The 16,153-nt window shown below is 40.1% G+C and overlaps 1 protein-coding gene across 1 annotated transcript; it reads left to right on the forward strand.

The window, feature by feature from the left end:
* Positions 1–969: 969 nt before the first annotated feature.
* On the forward strand, positions 970–9,615 carry HCAR (coenzyme F420 hydrogenase family / dehydrogenase, beta subunit family). Its single transcript, XM_078583760.1, has 19 exons — positions 970–1,132; positions 1,909–1,993; positions 2,070–2,154; positions 2,765–2,873; positions 3,036–3,120; positions 3,207–3,248; positions 3,397–3,475; positions 6,597–6,648; positions 6,744–6,806; positions 6,945–7,042; positions 7,258–7,293; positions 7,381–7,442; positions 7,965–7,992; positions 8,163–8,242; positions 8,370–8,439; positions 8,536–8,614; positions 8,730–8,752; positions 9,285–9,379; positions 9,469–9,615. Exons 1-19 carry the CDS (start codon positions 1,036–1,038, stop codon positions 9,557–9,559), a joined length of 1,359 nt encoding a protein of 452 aa, XP_078439886.1. The 5' UTR covers positions 970–1,035; the 3' UTR covers positions 9,560–9,615.
* Positions 9,616–16,153: the final 6,538 nt, after the last annotated feature.

Raw genomic sequence — 16,153 nt, forward strand, 5'->3', positions numbered from 1 at the left:
CAATCACGAACAAACCAAGTTCACAAACCATTTGCAAACAGACAAATTTTACACGAAGAGGGGATGGGAATTCACCAGGTTCCTATTTCTCATGCGGAGAAAGAACATTCATGAATAAACCAAACACGAATATAATGTTTACTAGTTCATTTGTTGAAGAGCCTCCCATCTATAGTTCTGGATCGTCCAGGACGTGGATGATGGAGGGGACGAATTTTGTCCTGTCTGACTTCCGAATTCAGTGCAGGGAGGAAGGACAGGACATTTTTTCGTCCGGCGGTACGAAAACCGTCCCGTCCAGTTATCTCGGACAAAAAAACCTGTTTTATATTTTTAATATATTAATATAGATTTTTCCAAGTTTTTTAGGGAAATATAGAGGAGAGAGAATGTGAAGGGACATAGGTACAATTATTTCTGAGCGGCATCAGTTTGCAGGCGCGTAAAAATACAGGGTCTGTGATGCAAATTATCATAGCGAGGCCAGGTGGCTACATCTCAACTGTCCGATGTGAATCCGGCGGTTTTTCGTCCAGATTCGTCCGTCAATCGTCCGAGGCCTCCGGACGGACGGTTTTTTCATCCCACGGGACGAAAACCGTCCCGTCCGGTGGTCCCCGGGATGAATTTTTGTCCCAAATTTTGTCCATACCCTTGGACAGGACGATTTTTTCATTCTGGGATGAAAAAATTGTCCCGTCCAGGTCCCTGCACTATACTCCCATCCCTAGGCACTACAGACCTGTGGGAGAGAGAATTGGATAACGGTTGAAATTCCCGCCTTATATTTGAAGCAACCACCGCACGTGGGAGATTTGGGGCGATTGGAATTCGCCCACATGGTTCAAGTTTCGATCCTAACCGCGCAAGCACCCTAGTTTCGGATCCTAACCTATCGGTTCGGATCCGAAATATAAGGCGAATTTGAATCAAGATCTGACAAGAAGTATATAAACCAAATGCCACGAGCAAAATATCATACCTATCATCTTCCCCCGCGAAAAGTCTAGTTTCGACAGATATTTGGCAGGGGACATGCCTCTCGTCGCGAGCTTGAATTCATTCGGAGGTTGTTATCCCGTGATCAGATCGTGCGCCTCGTCTTCATCTTCTTCATCCTCCAATTCGAAAGGTATCGCTTGTCTCAAAGTTTTGTGAAGTTGCTATTCATATTTTGCTGGAAATTTTCCTGTATAGAGTTCGTGTTTTCTTTTTTTTTCGTCTGAGCTTTTAATTCTATAAAACTTAAGTAGAATTTTATCATTTCCCTTGTGATTTGGTGAGGCTGAGCTAGCGATGCCTTGAGAATCTTCTTTATCGAGCTCGTGTTGTCTTCGTTTTCGACTGAGCTTCTACTACTAGATATTTCTAGATGAATTTTGTCATTTTCCTTGTGATTTAATGAGAATGAGCTAGAGATGGCTCGAGAATTTTCTTTATCGACTTGAGAAACTTCTACTTCTAGAAATTTGAAGTTGAATTTTGTATCTTCAGATTCAGCGGAGCTGAGCGATGACCGGAGAATTTTCTCTTTTGAGTTAGTGTTTTTCCTTGTTATCGTCTGAGCTTCTGCCACTAGAAATGTCAAGTTGAATATTGTTATCTTCCTTGAGATTCAGTGGACCTAAGAGATGACCAGAGAATTCTCTTTATCGAGTTTGCGTTTTCTTTGTTTCATCTGAGCTTCTGCTACAAGAAATATCAAGTCAAATATTTCCTTATTCCATTAGACTCTGTGTATCCAGGAGATGACCGGAAAATTCTTTTATAGAGTTCATGTTTTCTTTGTTTTGTCAGAGCTTTTACTTCTAGAACTATCAAGTTGAATTTGGTCACTTTCCATTGGAGACAGTGTAGCTGAGCGATGACCCAGAGAATTTTATTTACCAAGTTTGTGTTTTCCTTTAGATTCGGTAAAGCTGAGAGATGACTGGAGGAATCGCTCACGGCCTATCCCTCCTGGTGGAGTCTACCCTGCTAAAGATCACTGCAGGTATTCCATGGACATTGCCATGCTGAATAGCGTATCTCAGCTCTAATGAATCTGGCTTTGCTTGTCTGGCATGCAGCAAATGCGGTTTATGTGACACGTATTATATTGCACACGTAAAGAATGCCTGTGCCTTCTTGGGAGATGGGATGTCAAGAATCGAGGTGAGTTTTTGATGTTTCATAACCATATGTTGGGTCGTAACATGTTAGTATTCTGTTTCCAAGAATGTATCTTCATAATTCATTACTTATTCAGCTTTAAATTTCATGTTTTTCTGAGGTCTGTTTTATTTTCTTATCTGAATATGAACTTTCCAATTTATCGATTTTTTTTCACTCCAAATTGACTAAAAGCAATAAATTAGGTGTTCCCTCCACCAAGCAAGGCTATGTGCGGCTTACAAAATCATTGCAGAAATCTTGATTAATTATGAAGATGGTGTATTTGCTTGCTCCTTATATCTGAGTCAACATAATATAAGATTTTGTAATGCATTGTTTCAATCGTTTTCCACTGTAAATTATTTATCAATCAGGGGCTTTTTAGTCCTCCACCCTGATGCTTCTTTGATAATTCATCTTGAAAGTTGGCGAACTGCATTTTCTAATATTAGTAATTTATTTTATGAATGGTCATGCTCCAATTATCTTTTGTTTTATTTACTGTTAATAATTGTGTTAGGGGTGCTCTCTTAAATATGAGCCATCATCAATATAGAAGCTTGGATGCTTTTGAAGATAGGTTTTTTCTTATTTTTACTGTTTTTACTAGGCTTTGGAAGCAGAAGTCCATGGAAGAGGCAGAAATACGGATACAGATGAACTTCACTTTGGTGTTAATGAAGAATTGCTCTATGCACGCAAAATTAAGCCAGTGGAAGGTTGTGCCTCTTTTAGTATGTTTTAATATATTCCTGGATTTTATCCAGGAATATTTTGATTAAATTTCCGCTTTTAGAACACTACAAAGAAATTTGTCTTTATTTTTAGAACATTCATAAAGTGTTGATTTATTGTATGCATGATTATGTTTTCTAAATTAGGAGCACAATGGACGGGCATTGTGACAACAATTGCAGTAGAAATGCTGAAAAGGGATCTCGTGGATGCTGTAATTTGTGTGCAGAGGCGAGTAAAATTACCATTTTCTAAATGTTTATTTTCTCTTTGAATGATTGACAAGACTAACTGATTATGTGCTTGAATTCTAACAGCAATCCAGAAGACAGACTCTCTCCAATGCCTGTATTGGCCAGGTTCGTCTTAGTTGTGGAATTTATCTGGGTCTTTTCTTCTGTCGGTTCACGTTCATTTTAACTCAGGGAGGTTGTTTTCATAAAGAGGACGGAAATTATTTATCTTACATTTTTATGTCTGTAACTCTATGTGGTCCTTTTACAATAGGACACCTGAAGAAGTGTTTGCTGCCAGAGGTGTAAAACCAACACTATCTCCCAATCTTAACACTCTTGCTTTGGTTGAGGTAATTTTGATTATTTGATGTTATTTGGTTGACTTTCTTATTCAATCTATCTTCTGTGATCAAGCTTAGTATGTTTGCTCTGGGAGGCAAAACTTTTGCATATCTTTCTCTCATCATAAACCAGTCCTTCAGAGTTTCATGAAAATTTTCACTTAAAAGAATGGTTCAGACACTCTTTTCAGTCCTCCAAACTGATATCTATCGTTGGCTTTTGACCAATTTTGGGTTCTTACCGAATTGCGAACAAAAATGCTTTTGAATCTTTTACTTGCTACTATAGCCCGGGCTCCTATTCTCTCTATGTATCACATGTGGGCACTGATGGAAACATCTATTGACTAATTTTGAAGACGATTAGGATTCATCATCTTATTCAAAGATGATATCTTTCTCGGGAAGAAGGTTCTGGTGGAATTTGACTTTCGAAAGTGGGTATAAGATTCCCTGTAAGAACTGTATCTTGATGGATCCTAGATGACTTTGTGGAGATGTTGATTAAGACATCAGGAAAACCTCAAGAATTAAATCTTGGGTCTATGGAAATGTTACAATCCCCTTGGGTATCGAACGAAAATCAAGAAAAAGAAGAGGAATATAGGGGGGAAGGAATACATGAGAAGAAGAGAAGAAGTTAGAATGGCCTAGGCCTCAAGAACTTCCAAATTGGGACTTGCCTCATGACAGTGGGATACTGCTACTCGTGTCTTGAAAATATCTAATGATCATTCATTTAAAGTGTCTGTAATGAATTTAAAAAGGGGTCTTTATAAACCTAAGACTCTTCCAGAATCGGTTTTTCTTTCCAGAATCGGCTTGGAGTCTCTTCACTCATAGATTTCCAGGAAGTTTTTGCAGAACCTGGTCAAAGAATCTGAGCATCCAGTTGATCAGGTCTTCTATATTGGTCCTTCTCTGGACTCCATCAGGAAAGAACTGGACTACACAGCCTGCCTTCAGATGGCTCTGCAGAAGTGTTGTTATTGGCTTTACTGAGATTCCACCCTCTTTGAATAGATATAGAGCTTCCCACTTACACACTTCGGCATGAACATTTATATACTGGACCTGATGACCAAAATGTCCTTATTGGACCAGCTCACAAATATATTCTGTTAGGTCATGGAGGATACTGCTAACTAATGGGCCGGGCCCTGTAACTCTGTAATAGCCTAACCTAGGATATAATAATAAAAATAACTACTTCCATGCCCACCCCAGGCACTACCCGCCACTAAGGGCCATAGGCCCCCCAGTAGGCCCAGTAGGGTAGGGCATTAGGCTAGGTATATAGGTATATATATGTTGAGACTGACCACAGTCAGTCCAAACTCTCAAAACAACCTGAAACCGTTGGTTGGAGAGTCAACTTAAAAAAGCAGCTCTCTCTTTCTCAAACACACATATATATAAAATATATATGATGAGTTGGGGGAATATATATTCTAGGAGAATATTCCTTTCTAACAAGTGAAGTTTTTCTTCTATAAAAGGGGGCCCAGTTCAGCAATAAAAATTATTCCTTCTTGCCCCAAATTCTTCTCTCTTCTTTTTTCTCTTTCCATTAATCACATATTCTTATTAGTGTTTTAGATCTCCCTGAAAGACAAGATCCTCATGGAGCCCATTTGAGTAGTGGAGATGTTAACTTAGAGATCAGGAACCTCAAGAAGGAAATCTTGATTCTGTTCCAAACCTATACCCCCATCGTTCATGTAAGCCCAATGAGAGCAATCAGTCAGTTTGTACTTTTGATTGTTTTCTGTATAAATAGAGGGGCCCTTTCTTTTGGAGAGCAGCAATGAAGTGAAATATGAAGTATGTTAAGAGAATCTTAGAACAATCGTTCCTCACCCCCTCGATTAAACCGTGGGCAACACTCCTATTTCCCAGGGGAAGCTCCTGCAATACACTCCTTCCTGGTGACATCTCTCCCCAGGGGGACTCTCTCTCCTTGAGAAGCTGCCGACGGCCTCTGGTCTGATGGCCAGAATGATTACCCGTGGGCAGAACCATTTTATTGATAACGATAACCAGGCTGATTAGATTCCTAAGATTGGAAAATGGTAGAAGTCCAATTCCAAATGAAAAAATAGAGGTTTCCGACTGGAACCAACTGCTGAGAGAAAAAAGAATAGGGCAGTGAGAGGGGGAAGGACTGAAGAAGATAAGTCAATTGCCAAGGAGAGTCTGCCTCCTTGCCAAGAACTCCTCCTCCTGCACGCTGGTAAGACCCTCGATTTAGCCAAATATAAAATGAAGAAATCACCTAGAAAACTCTCAGAACGCATTCCCCATGAAGTACACTGATCGTATGGACCAGGAAAACACTTGACAAACAGTGATGATGTCCAACGATGAGAGTGGGAAAGGGAAAGTGGGAAATGGAAGGAGAAGAGCTTGGCCAAATTTGCTGTGCTTCTCCAGCAAGTAAGATCTCCACTGCTGGCCAATTGCAAGCGCAATCCAAATCATCTAGAAAAACTAGGAGTGTTTCTTGAACAAGGACCTTTATTTATAGTCTTCTTGTCCCTCCATCAATTGCTGCTTTATTCAAATCCCACACATGACTCAGCGGGCCGCACGTGTGACGTCCCTTTTCTTTTTCTTCCTCTTCCTCTGATAAATCTTCAAAAGATTCTTATCACACACTCGCCAGGTGGAAGGGGAATCAGGGATAGAGGAAAGCAGGGGAGTGGAGAGGGTAGAGTTTCGGGACTGATCAAGTGATTTTGTGTCCATTCTTGAGGGTTGTAGGTTTTTCAACCCAAGGAAAGGCCCCCCTGAGCCTTGTCATCCAGGGCTGGGCCTGTTAACACTTGTCCTGGGCTTTCCTCTCTGCCTGAGGAAAGCCCGGATCGCTGTCTCAATGGAAAATGAACATTTAGACACATGTATATCTATGTGGATATCATTAAAGGGGAAGTTTATGATTATTGGTAATCTTACCTTTATGGTATGTATAAAATATTTGAGTTCTCTTTTAAATCGGTATACTCAAATATGGTGCTTTATTAGAAGAGAAACCTATATTATTACATAATCCATGTAATGATTCTGGCGTGTCTGCAATGTATCAAGTACGAGTTATGATTTGTCTTGACTATTTTGATTTGCACGGCAGGCAGCTGGTGTCAAACGACTTCTTTTTTGTGGAGTGGGATGCCAAGTGCAAGGTAACTGAAATCAAAATTCCAGCGTCAAACACATATATGTTTTTCATTCGACGTGACTTTCATTTCTTAATGCAGAATAATTTCTTAAACTGCAGCACTGAGATCTGTTGAAAAACACTTGGGCTTAGATAAGCTCTATGTCCTCGGCACAAATTGTGGTAACTTATGATCACCCGTCTCCTGAATATTCTCCTCTCAATCTTCAGATTTTGGCTGAATCAGAAGGCTCTCTGTTTGTTGAATGAGAATATTTTCATGATAGCTAAATTGGATTTTTTCTACCTCAACATCCTCAGTTGATAATGGAACGCGGGAAGGGCTCGATAAATTTCTTAGGGCTGCAAGCACTGATCCGGAGACGGTTTTACATTACGAGTTTATGCAGGATTACAAGGTTTATTCCCTTTTATTTCATCATTTTTAATGATTGAAAGTAAGAAACTATATTTCTATCTGCTTTACTTTTTTCAAGTTTCATATTTTCAACATACTTGGATGTTTTTCGATAAATCTAACCTTGCCTTGTTGAATAATGGATTTAAATCAGTTTTTGTCCCTCAATAGTCGTGCAATCATTATCTTAATTTGATAAGTGATTATTTTTATCAGGTTCAACTGAAGCATTTGGACGGTCATATTGAAGAGGTAATCTGGGAGTATTCTTTTCTGATGTAATCTAGATACTTTTGTTTAACGAATATCTCCTTCTTAATTGCTATAATTTTATATCAGATACCATATTTCTCCCTTCCTGCAAACGACTTAGTGGATGTAATTGCGCCATCCTGCTACAGGTAATTCTTTCTAGAGTTCTTTTCACTTTTGTGGTGATAAACGCATCATTTCTAGAGCAGTTTTTGTCTATCGTTTTCTCTAGTGTGAAATCAGTTTTTTGTCTTCTTGTTCTATTCTTTGGTACAAGATAAAAGATAATCTTAATCACCAGACACCAGAAACTTTCCTAATGAGAAAGGCAAATGATTACGTTCTGGAAACAGTCGCTGCCATCACAATGTTAATTGCATCTAAATTATGTTTAATTTTAGACGAGTATTTTTCGAATCAGACAAAAATAGTTACTATCTATAGGTTTTTCTTACTTAGTACTCCGACTCAAATAAAGAGCTCATAGGTTGTTGACTCTCATACAAAAGTAGCTTCATGTTTTTAGGCTATAATTGTAATAACAGTGTGGTCGTGCTCAATTTTACCTGCTACTTTACCCCTCTCAGTCAAATAGCCTAATGTTTTGTTCCGCATGAATCGGAAATTATAAAAAAAGTTGCTCAATCTTCTATGTTCACCTTGATTTGCAGTTGCTTCGACTACTCCAATGGGCTGGCGGTGAGTTTTTAATTCTTTTCTAAATTCAGTTTAGTTTTTCCTAGCAAGGTAATGCAGCCACATAAGATGGCTGCATTCCAGGGTTTTCCCCTTCGGCTTATCATTTTAATTCAAAAATCAATGTTTCAGCAAATTTTTAAATACTTATGCCATTTTTCTCACGTTGGCAGGATCTTGTGGTGGGATATATGGGTGTGCCAAAATACGCTGGATTGAGTATGACTCAGCACCCACAGTATATCACAGTCAGGTAATGCTCAGGGTCTTCCCGTAACCAGATCACTGATCAACTGATTTTGTCTCTTCACACTTTCATTGACTTTTAATTTCTGCATTTTTCTGGTGAATTTGAAATTTTGGGCCTCGTTTAATGCCAGAAACGAACGGGGACGTGAAATGCTCAACTTGGTGAAGGATCTCTTGGAGATAACGCCGACTGTGAGCAGGGTATGAGAAATAATATGTCCTCAGACATTAATAAAGCTCCCTCAAATATGGCTAACCCTGCTTGACCGGACTTTTATTTATATTTTTTTTTTGCAGGGAAGCCGAAGGGCATTAGTGATGGAGACTGTCAAAGCTGATGACTTAGCTAAGTCAGGTCTCGTAATTTGTTTGACGAGTTATTGAGAAAATCAGAATGTTTCTTTGGATAATTGATTTCCAGCATTGTCGATGCATTACAGTCTCGTAACCGGCAATTGGCTTGCTGTTATTCTCTTTCTTTAACTTGCATATATATGCTTTCTTCCTCAACCTGGTGCGCCATTATTTCAACTCTCTCTCTCTCTCTCTCTCTCTCTCTCTCTCTCTCTCTCTCTCTCTCTTCTCCTCTCTGAAAGGTCTCTCTCTCTCTCTCTCTCTCTCTCTCTCTCTCTCTCTCTCTCTCTCTCTCTCTCTCTCTCTCTCTCTCTCTCTCTCTCTCTCTCTCTCTCTCTCTCTCTCTCTCTCTCTCTCTCTCTTCTCTCTCTCTATCTTAATTTATATCTCTGTCTGACTCTCTCTACTTTCTGAATCTCTCTGTGTTCTCTGACTCTCGCTCTTCCTTTCTCTCTCTGACTGTCTTATTCTATCTCTCTCTGTCTGTCTCTCTTTGACTCCCTATGGAGTGATCTCTGTACATCCATCAATTACATGTCAGTTGTAAGAAATTTATTCATTTCTGTTCACCTATCTTATGCATCCACCAGTTTATTCATCCATCTATCCAGCGTCCGCCCGTCAACGAATTATCTGTCACTCTATTTATCTATGCGTTTCATAAATTTCTAATGGAATTTGGTTGTGAACAGATCGGCCCCAAAGGGCTAGAATTCGCCCGGTACTCTTTGGACTATCACACCATAAGAAACTATTTGTACGTGAACCGAACTTGGGGAAAACAAAGGTAAGATCAACGTTGGCCCAGGCATGGAATATTGCATTGAGAATCTTCGATCGATCAAACCCATATCTTGTCTATCTTATTTATAACAGGGCTGACCAGCACATCCCATCCTATGCAAAGAAGATTGTAGACGAATACAATGTCAATGGAGAGGTGGACAAGATTCTAAGGCAAGGCTGACTGATCACAGACCTTGAATATTTTATTTTTAGTTGATGGCATATGCTGTTTGATCATCTTTTTGCCCAAAAGAGAGTAGACAGAAAGAGGGGGATGTTTAGTTGCGTGTGCGTGCCAGTGTCATGCACAAAGTGAATGTGCACGACAGACCAGTTAAAACTCAAGTGACTCTCTCGCCATTCACTCTGCACGAGAGTGATTTCTTTTTTCAAAAAAGAAGTATTTTTTTCTGGTCAACACACAGGGCTGTCCTGGTATACATGCACCGTTGTGCCGCCCGTTATGCATGGGACTGCACAACCCGTTATGCATGGTCGTGCCTCGTGCATGTGTAGAGCCTGTTGCACACACGCACCTACGTACTGAGAGGTGTGCCTTTTGTTATTATTTTTTCGGGGCCAGCGAGGGTGAAATGATGATTTTCTTCTCTCTCTCTCTCCCCCCCCCCATTTTGCCCCTTCTTTCACCTCAAAGTTAGGTGATGGTGAAAAAGAGGAGATGTTCTTCTAGGTACAGGAGACAAATTCGGGGATGTGAGTTAGTGAAGATATTCTTGTTTGGTATTTCTGTTGTGATTCATGTTGTGCATTGTTTAAAGATTAAGTTCCCCGCCCTTGATCTTATTGCTTTTGCTACTTTGGCTAAGAGTCTGATGATATTTCGACTTTATATGTCTTCTACTCTTTGTTTAAAGTTGTTAATACGTCACATTTGGTATTCCATAATGGAAGAACCAAATCTGGACTATTTATTACCACGAATGATGAATTGGGCAAGCTTCTGAAAAAGACTGCAAGTATTGTGTGCCATGCTCAGCCAGTTGTGTCTAGAGTTCAGCCATCCGATATCAGATATTGGACAACTGATATCCGATACACAGTAGAACTCCGGGTGGTTTCTGATACTGGATATTGGACAGATATTGAAATCTATCTGATATCGGATATCGGGATATCGGATAACTTCAGGATGCAGTGAATACAGGATACCAGCTATCAGTTTTTGATATCTGAATATTGAATATCAGTATTGAGATATTGAAATATATATATCTGGATATCAGTAAAATACACTGTCCCATTAGGAAGAAAAACATTACAGTTTATGTATATAAGTGTGGAAGCTCTATCTATCGATAAAACTTGGTGACTCGTTTCAAAGGTGTGTCTATGAAGTTTTTAATGCCGGAGTTGGAATTGTGAGACCCCTTGGATTCCCTTTGTTGACTAACCTCAGCCTGGGAGTTTTTCTGGCCCAAAATCTGCCAAATTAGTTTAATATAGACTAATATAATAAATTATCCACTTTATACTAAGTTATTTAAATTAAATTATATTTGTTTAATTTATGTTTCCTATAAATATACTCCGTCATGGTAATAAATACGTATAATACTGGAATTAATCCATTCACAAGATAAATAATAATTCTCAATTATCAAGTGAATGAAATAATTCAATGCTTAAGAATTCATCAAAATCAAACAATCGTTGGTCTTCAATAACTTCTTGAGAATAGTATTATATCATTCACTTGATAATTAACAATTGTTAACTATTAAGTGAATGATATTTTTCTATCTTTAAGAATTTATCAAAATTGAACCATTGTAAATTTTCAAGTGAATGAATTAGTTCTACTCTTCAGTATTTATTAAAAACCAATAATTGTTAATTATCTAATTAATGGATTAGATCTACTCTTAAGTATTTATTAAAAATTGATCATTTTAATTACCAAGTGACTGATATAATTATATGCTTAAGAAATTAATAAAAACCAACGATTATTAATTATCAAGTGAGTGAATTACTTCTATGTTTAAAAAATTATTAAAAACCAACGATAGTTAATCTGGAATGAATGAAATAATTATATGTTCAAGTATTAATAAAAATCCAGTGATTGTGAATTTCATGTTAACAGCTTAGATATACACTTGAATAGTAATTAAAAGCTATTGAATGTTAGTTATAATGTGAATGAATTAACTATATGATTAAGTAAATATTAAAAACAATGATTGTCATTATTAAATGAGTGATATAATTATATGCTTAAGTAGTTATTGAAAACCAAGGATTGTTAGTTGTCAAGCGAGCGAATTAATTATACGCTCAAGTGGTGATTAAAAATCAATAACACGCAAAATTATTGTGTTATTTCTATGCAATTACTTTATTTTATGCACAATAATAATTAAATATGCCTAAAATCAAACTTAAAATGATTAAATCTATTTTTCAAACTGTCTCCCAGTCCTTCCTGCCAGATCCTCCATTCTCACCACCATGTCCCTCGCCCTCTCTGTGTGGCTATCTCTCTCTCCGTCTATCTCTCTATCTTCTATCTCTCTCTCTCTCTAACTCATATCTAACTCTCTCTCTCTCTCTGAGCCTAGGTCTCTGCCTCTCTCTCTCAGTATCGTGCTCTCCTTATCTCTCTATATATATGTATATCTGTCGCTATCTCGCTCTATCTCTATCTCTCTCTCCATCTCTCTATCTCTATCTCTCAGTCTCTTGCTCTCCTTATCTCTCTCTACTCTCAAGCGGGAAGGGTATATATATAATGGTATTTGCTCACTCCTTGCCTTTCTCTTCTCCCTCTTTCTCTTAACCGTTATTGTCTTACTCCTCTCTTTATCTCACTCTCTCCTCTCCTTTGGAAAGTTCTCTGCTCACTGGCTCTTCTCCCTCTTCTCCCTCTATCACTCGCCGTTCTCTCCCTCTCTCTCGACTGATCCTTCTTATCTCTATCTCTAGCTCTTCTCTGCCTCACTCTCTATCTTGCTCACTCCTCTCCCTCTAGCTTTCTCTCGCTCCCTCTTTCTCTTTTCCCTATAGTCTTTTCTCTCTCTATCGCTCTCGCTCTCTCCCTCTCACTCCTCTATCGCTCTTCTCTCTACCTCTTTCTCTTTCTCTCTCACTCTCTATCGCTCTTCTCTCTCTTTCTCTTTCTCTCCCTCTCACTCTCTATCGCTCTCCTCTCTCACCCTCTCCCTCTGCCACTCCTCTCTCTCCCTCTTACTCTCTATCGCTCTCCTCTCTCACCCTCTCCCTCTGCCACTCCTCTCTCTCCCTCTTACTCTCTATCGCTCTCCTCTCTCACCCTCTCCCTCTGCCACTCCTCTCTCTCCCTCTCACTCTCTATCGCTCTCCTCTCTCACCCTCTCCCTCTGCCACTCCTCTCTCTCCCTCTCACTCTCTATCGCTCTTCTCTCTACCTCTTTCTCGTTCTCTCTCTTTCCCTCTCACTCTCCATCGCTTTTCTCTCTCTCTTTCTTTTTCACTCTCCCGCTCACTCTCTATCGCTCTTCTCTCTACCTCTTTCTCGTTCTCTCTCTTTCCCTCTCACTCTCCATCGCTTTTCTCTCTCTCTTTCTTTTTCACTCTCCCGCTCACTCTCTATCGCTCTTCTCTCTACCTCTTTTTCTTTCTCTCTCTTTCCCTCTCACTCTCCATCGCTCTTCTCTCTCTTTCTCTTTCACTCTCCCTCTCACTCTTTATCGCCTCTCTCTCTCTCTCTATCGCTATTCTCTCACTACATCTTTCTTAACTAAACAAATCAAACACTCATTCATGTCGTTGTTGAGAAATTCTTTGCTAAACCAGCAAGTTAATGTACCAAACTTTGAGGATTCGAAGTTGATTAATAACTAGGAGAGGTAGTAGATGACATAATTCCCTTCACTGGTCGCTTTCTTGATCAGAATGTCTGGACATGGAATGCCCACTAAGGCTTTTCTCTCGGCACGTTTGGAAATGGCGGTGGCCGAAAGCCGATAGTGGAAGGTTAGTTTATTTTATGTTTTTTATTTCTTACTCTTCTAAAGTCAGAAGTTACAACTTCTCCGGCGATTGAATGGGTGGGTACTTGCCAAGTGCCAAGTGAGGGGAGGCGGCAAGAGAAAGCGCTTACCTTCACGGAATCCACATAAGCTTGTTGGCCGGCATTTATTACCCTGTCAGTCGGCGAAGAAGACAGATAGAGAGGTAGACTCCAGATGGTCACACAGAACCTCAGGTTTGCTCTTTACTGCGGAGAAGGCGATAGATGGGGGACGACAAGGTTACGAGGGAGAGCAAGAAAGAGAATGTGAGAGAGAGAGAGAGAGATGTGAATGCAGTGGAATAGAGAAAGAGACTCTTGTTTAAAAAAGAAATGAACAAGAGGGAGATGGAGAGGTAGAAGGATTAGGAGAAGAGAAGATAGAATAGAGAAAGAGACTCTCTTGTTGCATAACCCAAACAGATACGTTCGTAGGGTATTTATAGTGCTGTAACACAGGGTAAAACAGGGAATGAATAGAACATGAGAAGTTGTCGATCTGTAACCGTTTTGGCAACCATTGTGAACAGTGTTTCGTTCACAACCGATCTTTATCTATTCAAACATTTATTTCATTTCTTATTATTATGTAAGTGGGGTACGTGGCTGTCTCCTATTCGTTCATTATTAAGTGCATCCTGATTGGTCACTTTCTATAACGTTCTATTCTTGTACAAAGTGGGTATGTGGCTGTCTCTTATTTGTTCATTATTAAGTGCATCCTGATTGGTCTCTTCTATTCTTATTATTTATCTAAGTTGACTCAGATAGGCTCTGAGTCGCGAAGCCTTTGTTTGACTCAGATAGGCCGTGAGTCATGAAGCCGTTATTTCTTTTAGAAACCATACCTGATGAATCATTGTCTTCAACAAACACAATTGCTCACGCGAACATCCCGGACACACAGTGTCCCCTTCTCAACTCCTTTTTCCAGCTATTTATTTTCCATGCGTCATCCACACCTCCATCATCGTGCTTCCTCTTTCTCTCTCCCTCTCTCTCTCTCCCTCCCGCTCTCTCTCTCCCTCCCGCTCTCTCTCTCCCTCTCTCTCCCTCTCTCTTTCACTCCCTCTCTCTTACACTCCTCTCTCTCCCTCTCTCTTTCACTCCCCCCCTCTCTGTCTCCCTCTCTCCCTCTCTCTCTCTCTTCTCTCTCTCCTTTTCTCTCTCCCTCTCTCTTTCCTTCTCCCTCTCCGTCTCTCTCTCCCTCTCCGTCTCTCTCTCCCTCTCCGTCTCTCTCTCCCTCTCCCTCTCTCTCTCCCTCTCCCTCTCTCCCTCTCTCCCCTTTTGTCTCTCTCTCTCTCTCTCCCTCTCTCTGATGTAGGACAGCTAGACGAATGGATGCAGAACGACTGATGAGACGGAAGGGCGACGACGGGTGCTGGGTACAGGGTGGTCTAGGAATGGGAGGGATAAATCAGACCACAAACCCACACGATCGATTTTCAAAAACTTAAATCCGATAAAATAGTAGTGGTGCAGCCCCTTTCCTCGTCGAGGGCGGGAGTACTGTCTTCAACCAGCGCGAAGATGCCAAGCACTAAAATCAATATTATCGAATTCACGTTCGCGGGAAAACTCAAGAAAGACCTAATCCACTATTCGTTGAAAATTCCAGAAAATTCCCAAAACAAATCTGAGGGTGGTGGAAGACTTCTCGCGGAACACTGGACGAAGAACACGCGACACCAAAGAGTTCAGGGATGCCTCAGCACCAGAGTGCTGCGGGGAATTTTTGGCTTCTCGCAGACGGGGAGAAAGGAGACAAGCCGTGTTCGGCACGGACGATGGCGAACGGTCCGAGGACGATGAATGACCAAAGGGCGATGGACAGTAGCCAGAGGGGTGGGCGACCAGGCACGGGGGGCACTTGAGCGAGCGGTGCCTGCACGGGCGGCCGGCTTAGCGGCCTGTGCGGGTGGGGTGACCTAGCGCTAGGGCGCATGGCGTCAGGCGGCCTTGGCAGGTTGCCTGGCGCTAGGGCGGCCCTAGTGTTGGGCGGCCCTCGCGGATGGCCTGGCGCTAGGGCGGCCCTAGCGGGCGGCCTGGCGCTAGGGAGGCCCTGACGGGCGGCCTGGCGCTAGGGCGGCCCTGGTGTTGGGCGGCCCTGGCGTTGGGCGGCCCTGATGATAAGCCTAAAAATGTGTGTAAATATGTCATTGATTTGATCTTTAGACTTATACAATAAAATTTATAAATACCCTTAATCGCTAAATATAGAATATAGAGCAAGCAAGGGGTCGAACCACTGGGAGGCAATAAGTCAGAATTTTTATCCAAAATTAATATATTAATTCAAAGCTGAATTAATTTTGCAATTAATAAACCCTAATTATGCTTAATAATGTTTTTAATTAATCAAAATCAAGTAAAAACTTAATTTTGATTTTAAATATTTTGGCCAAAAAGCTCAAGATAGAATTATTTCAATTATAAGATCTGATTAATTCGGATTATTAATTTCCCAATTATTATAAAATTTTAAAAAAAAATTTATGAATTAAAATTGGGAATTTTGATAATCAAGAAAGGAATTTTTAAATTGGACTTCAAGATGAATGATTTTTCGAATAAAATTTTGTTTTTAGGTTTTTTATATATTAAGTTAAATTTCTAAACAATAAAAATTGAAATCTAGAGAGAGAAACTAGACAAATTAACCTAGAGAACGAAAGTGAAGAATTTGGGGAAAAGATGAAATCCGTCCCTAAATTAAAAATCTAATGATGCAGAACTGTTCAAAATTGATGTAGAATTAAAAAT

This window comes from Wolffia australiana, chromosome 12 (genome assembly GCF_029677425.1).
Source record: "Wolffia australiana isolate 7733 chromosome 12, ASM2967742v1".
Lineage (NCBI taxonomy): Eukaryota > Viridiplantae > Streptophyta > Magnoliopsida > Alismatales > Araceae > Wolffia > Wolffia australiana.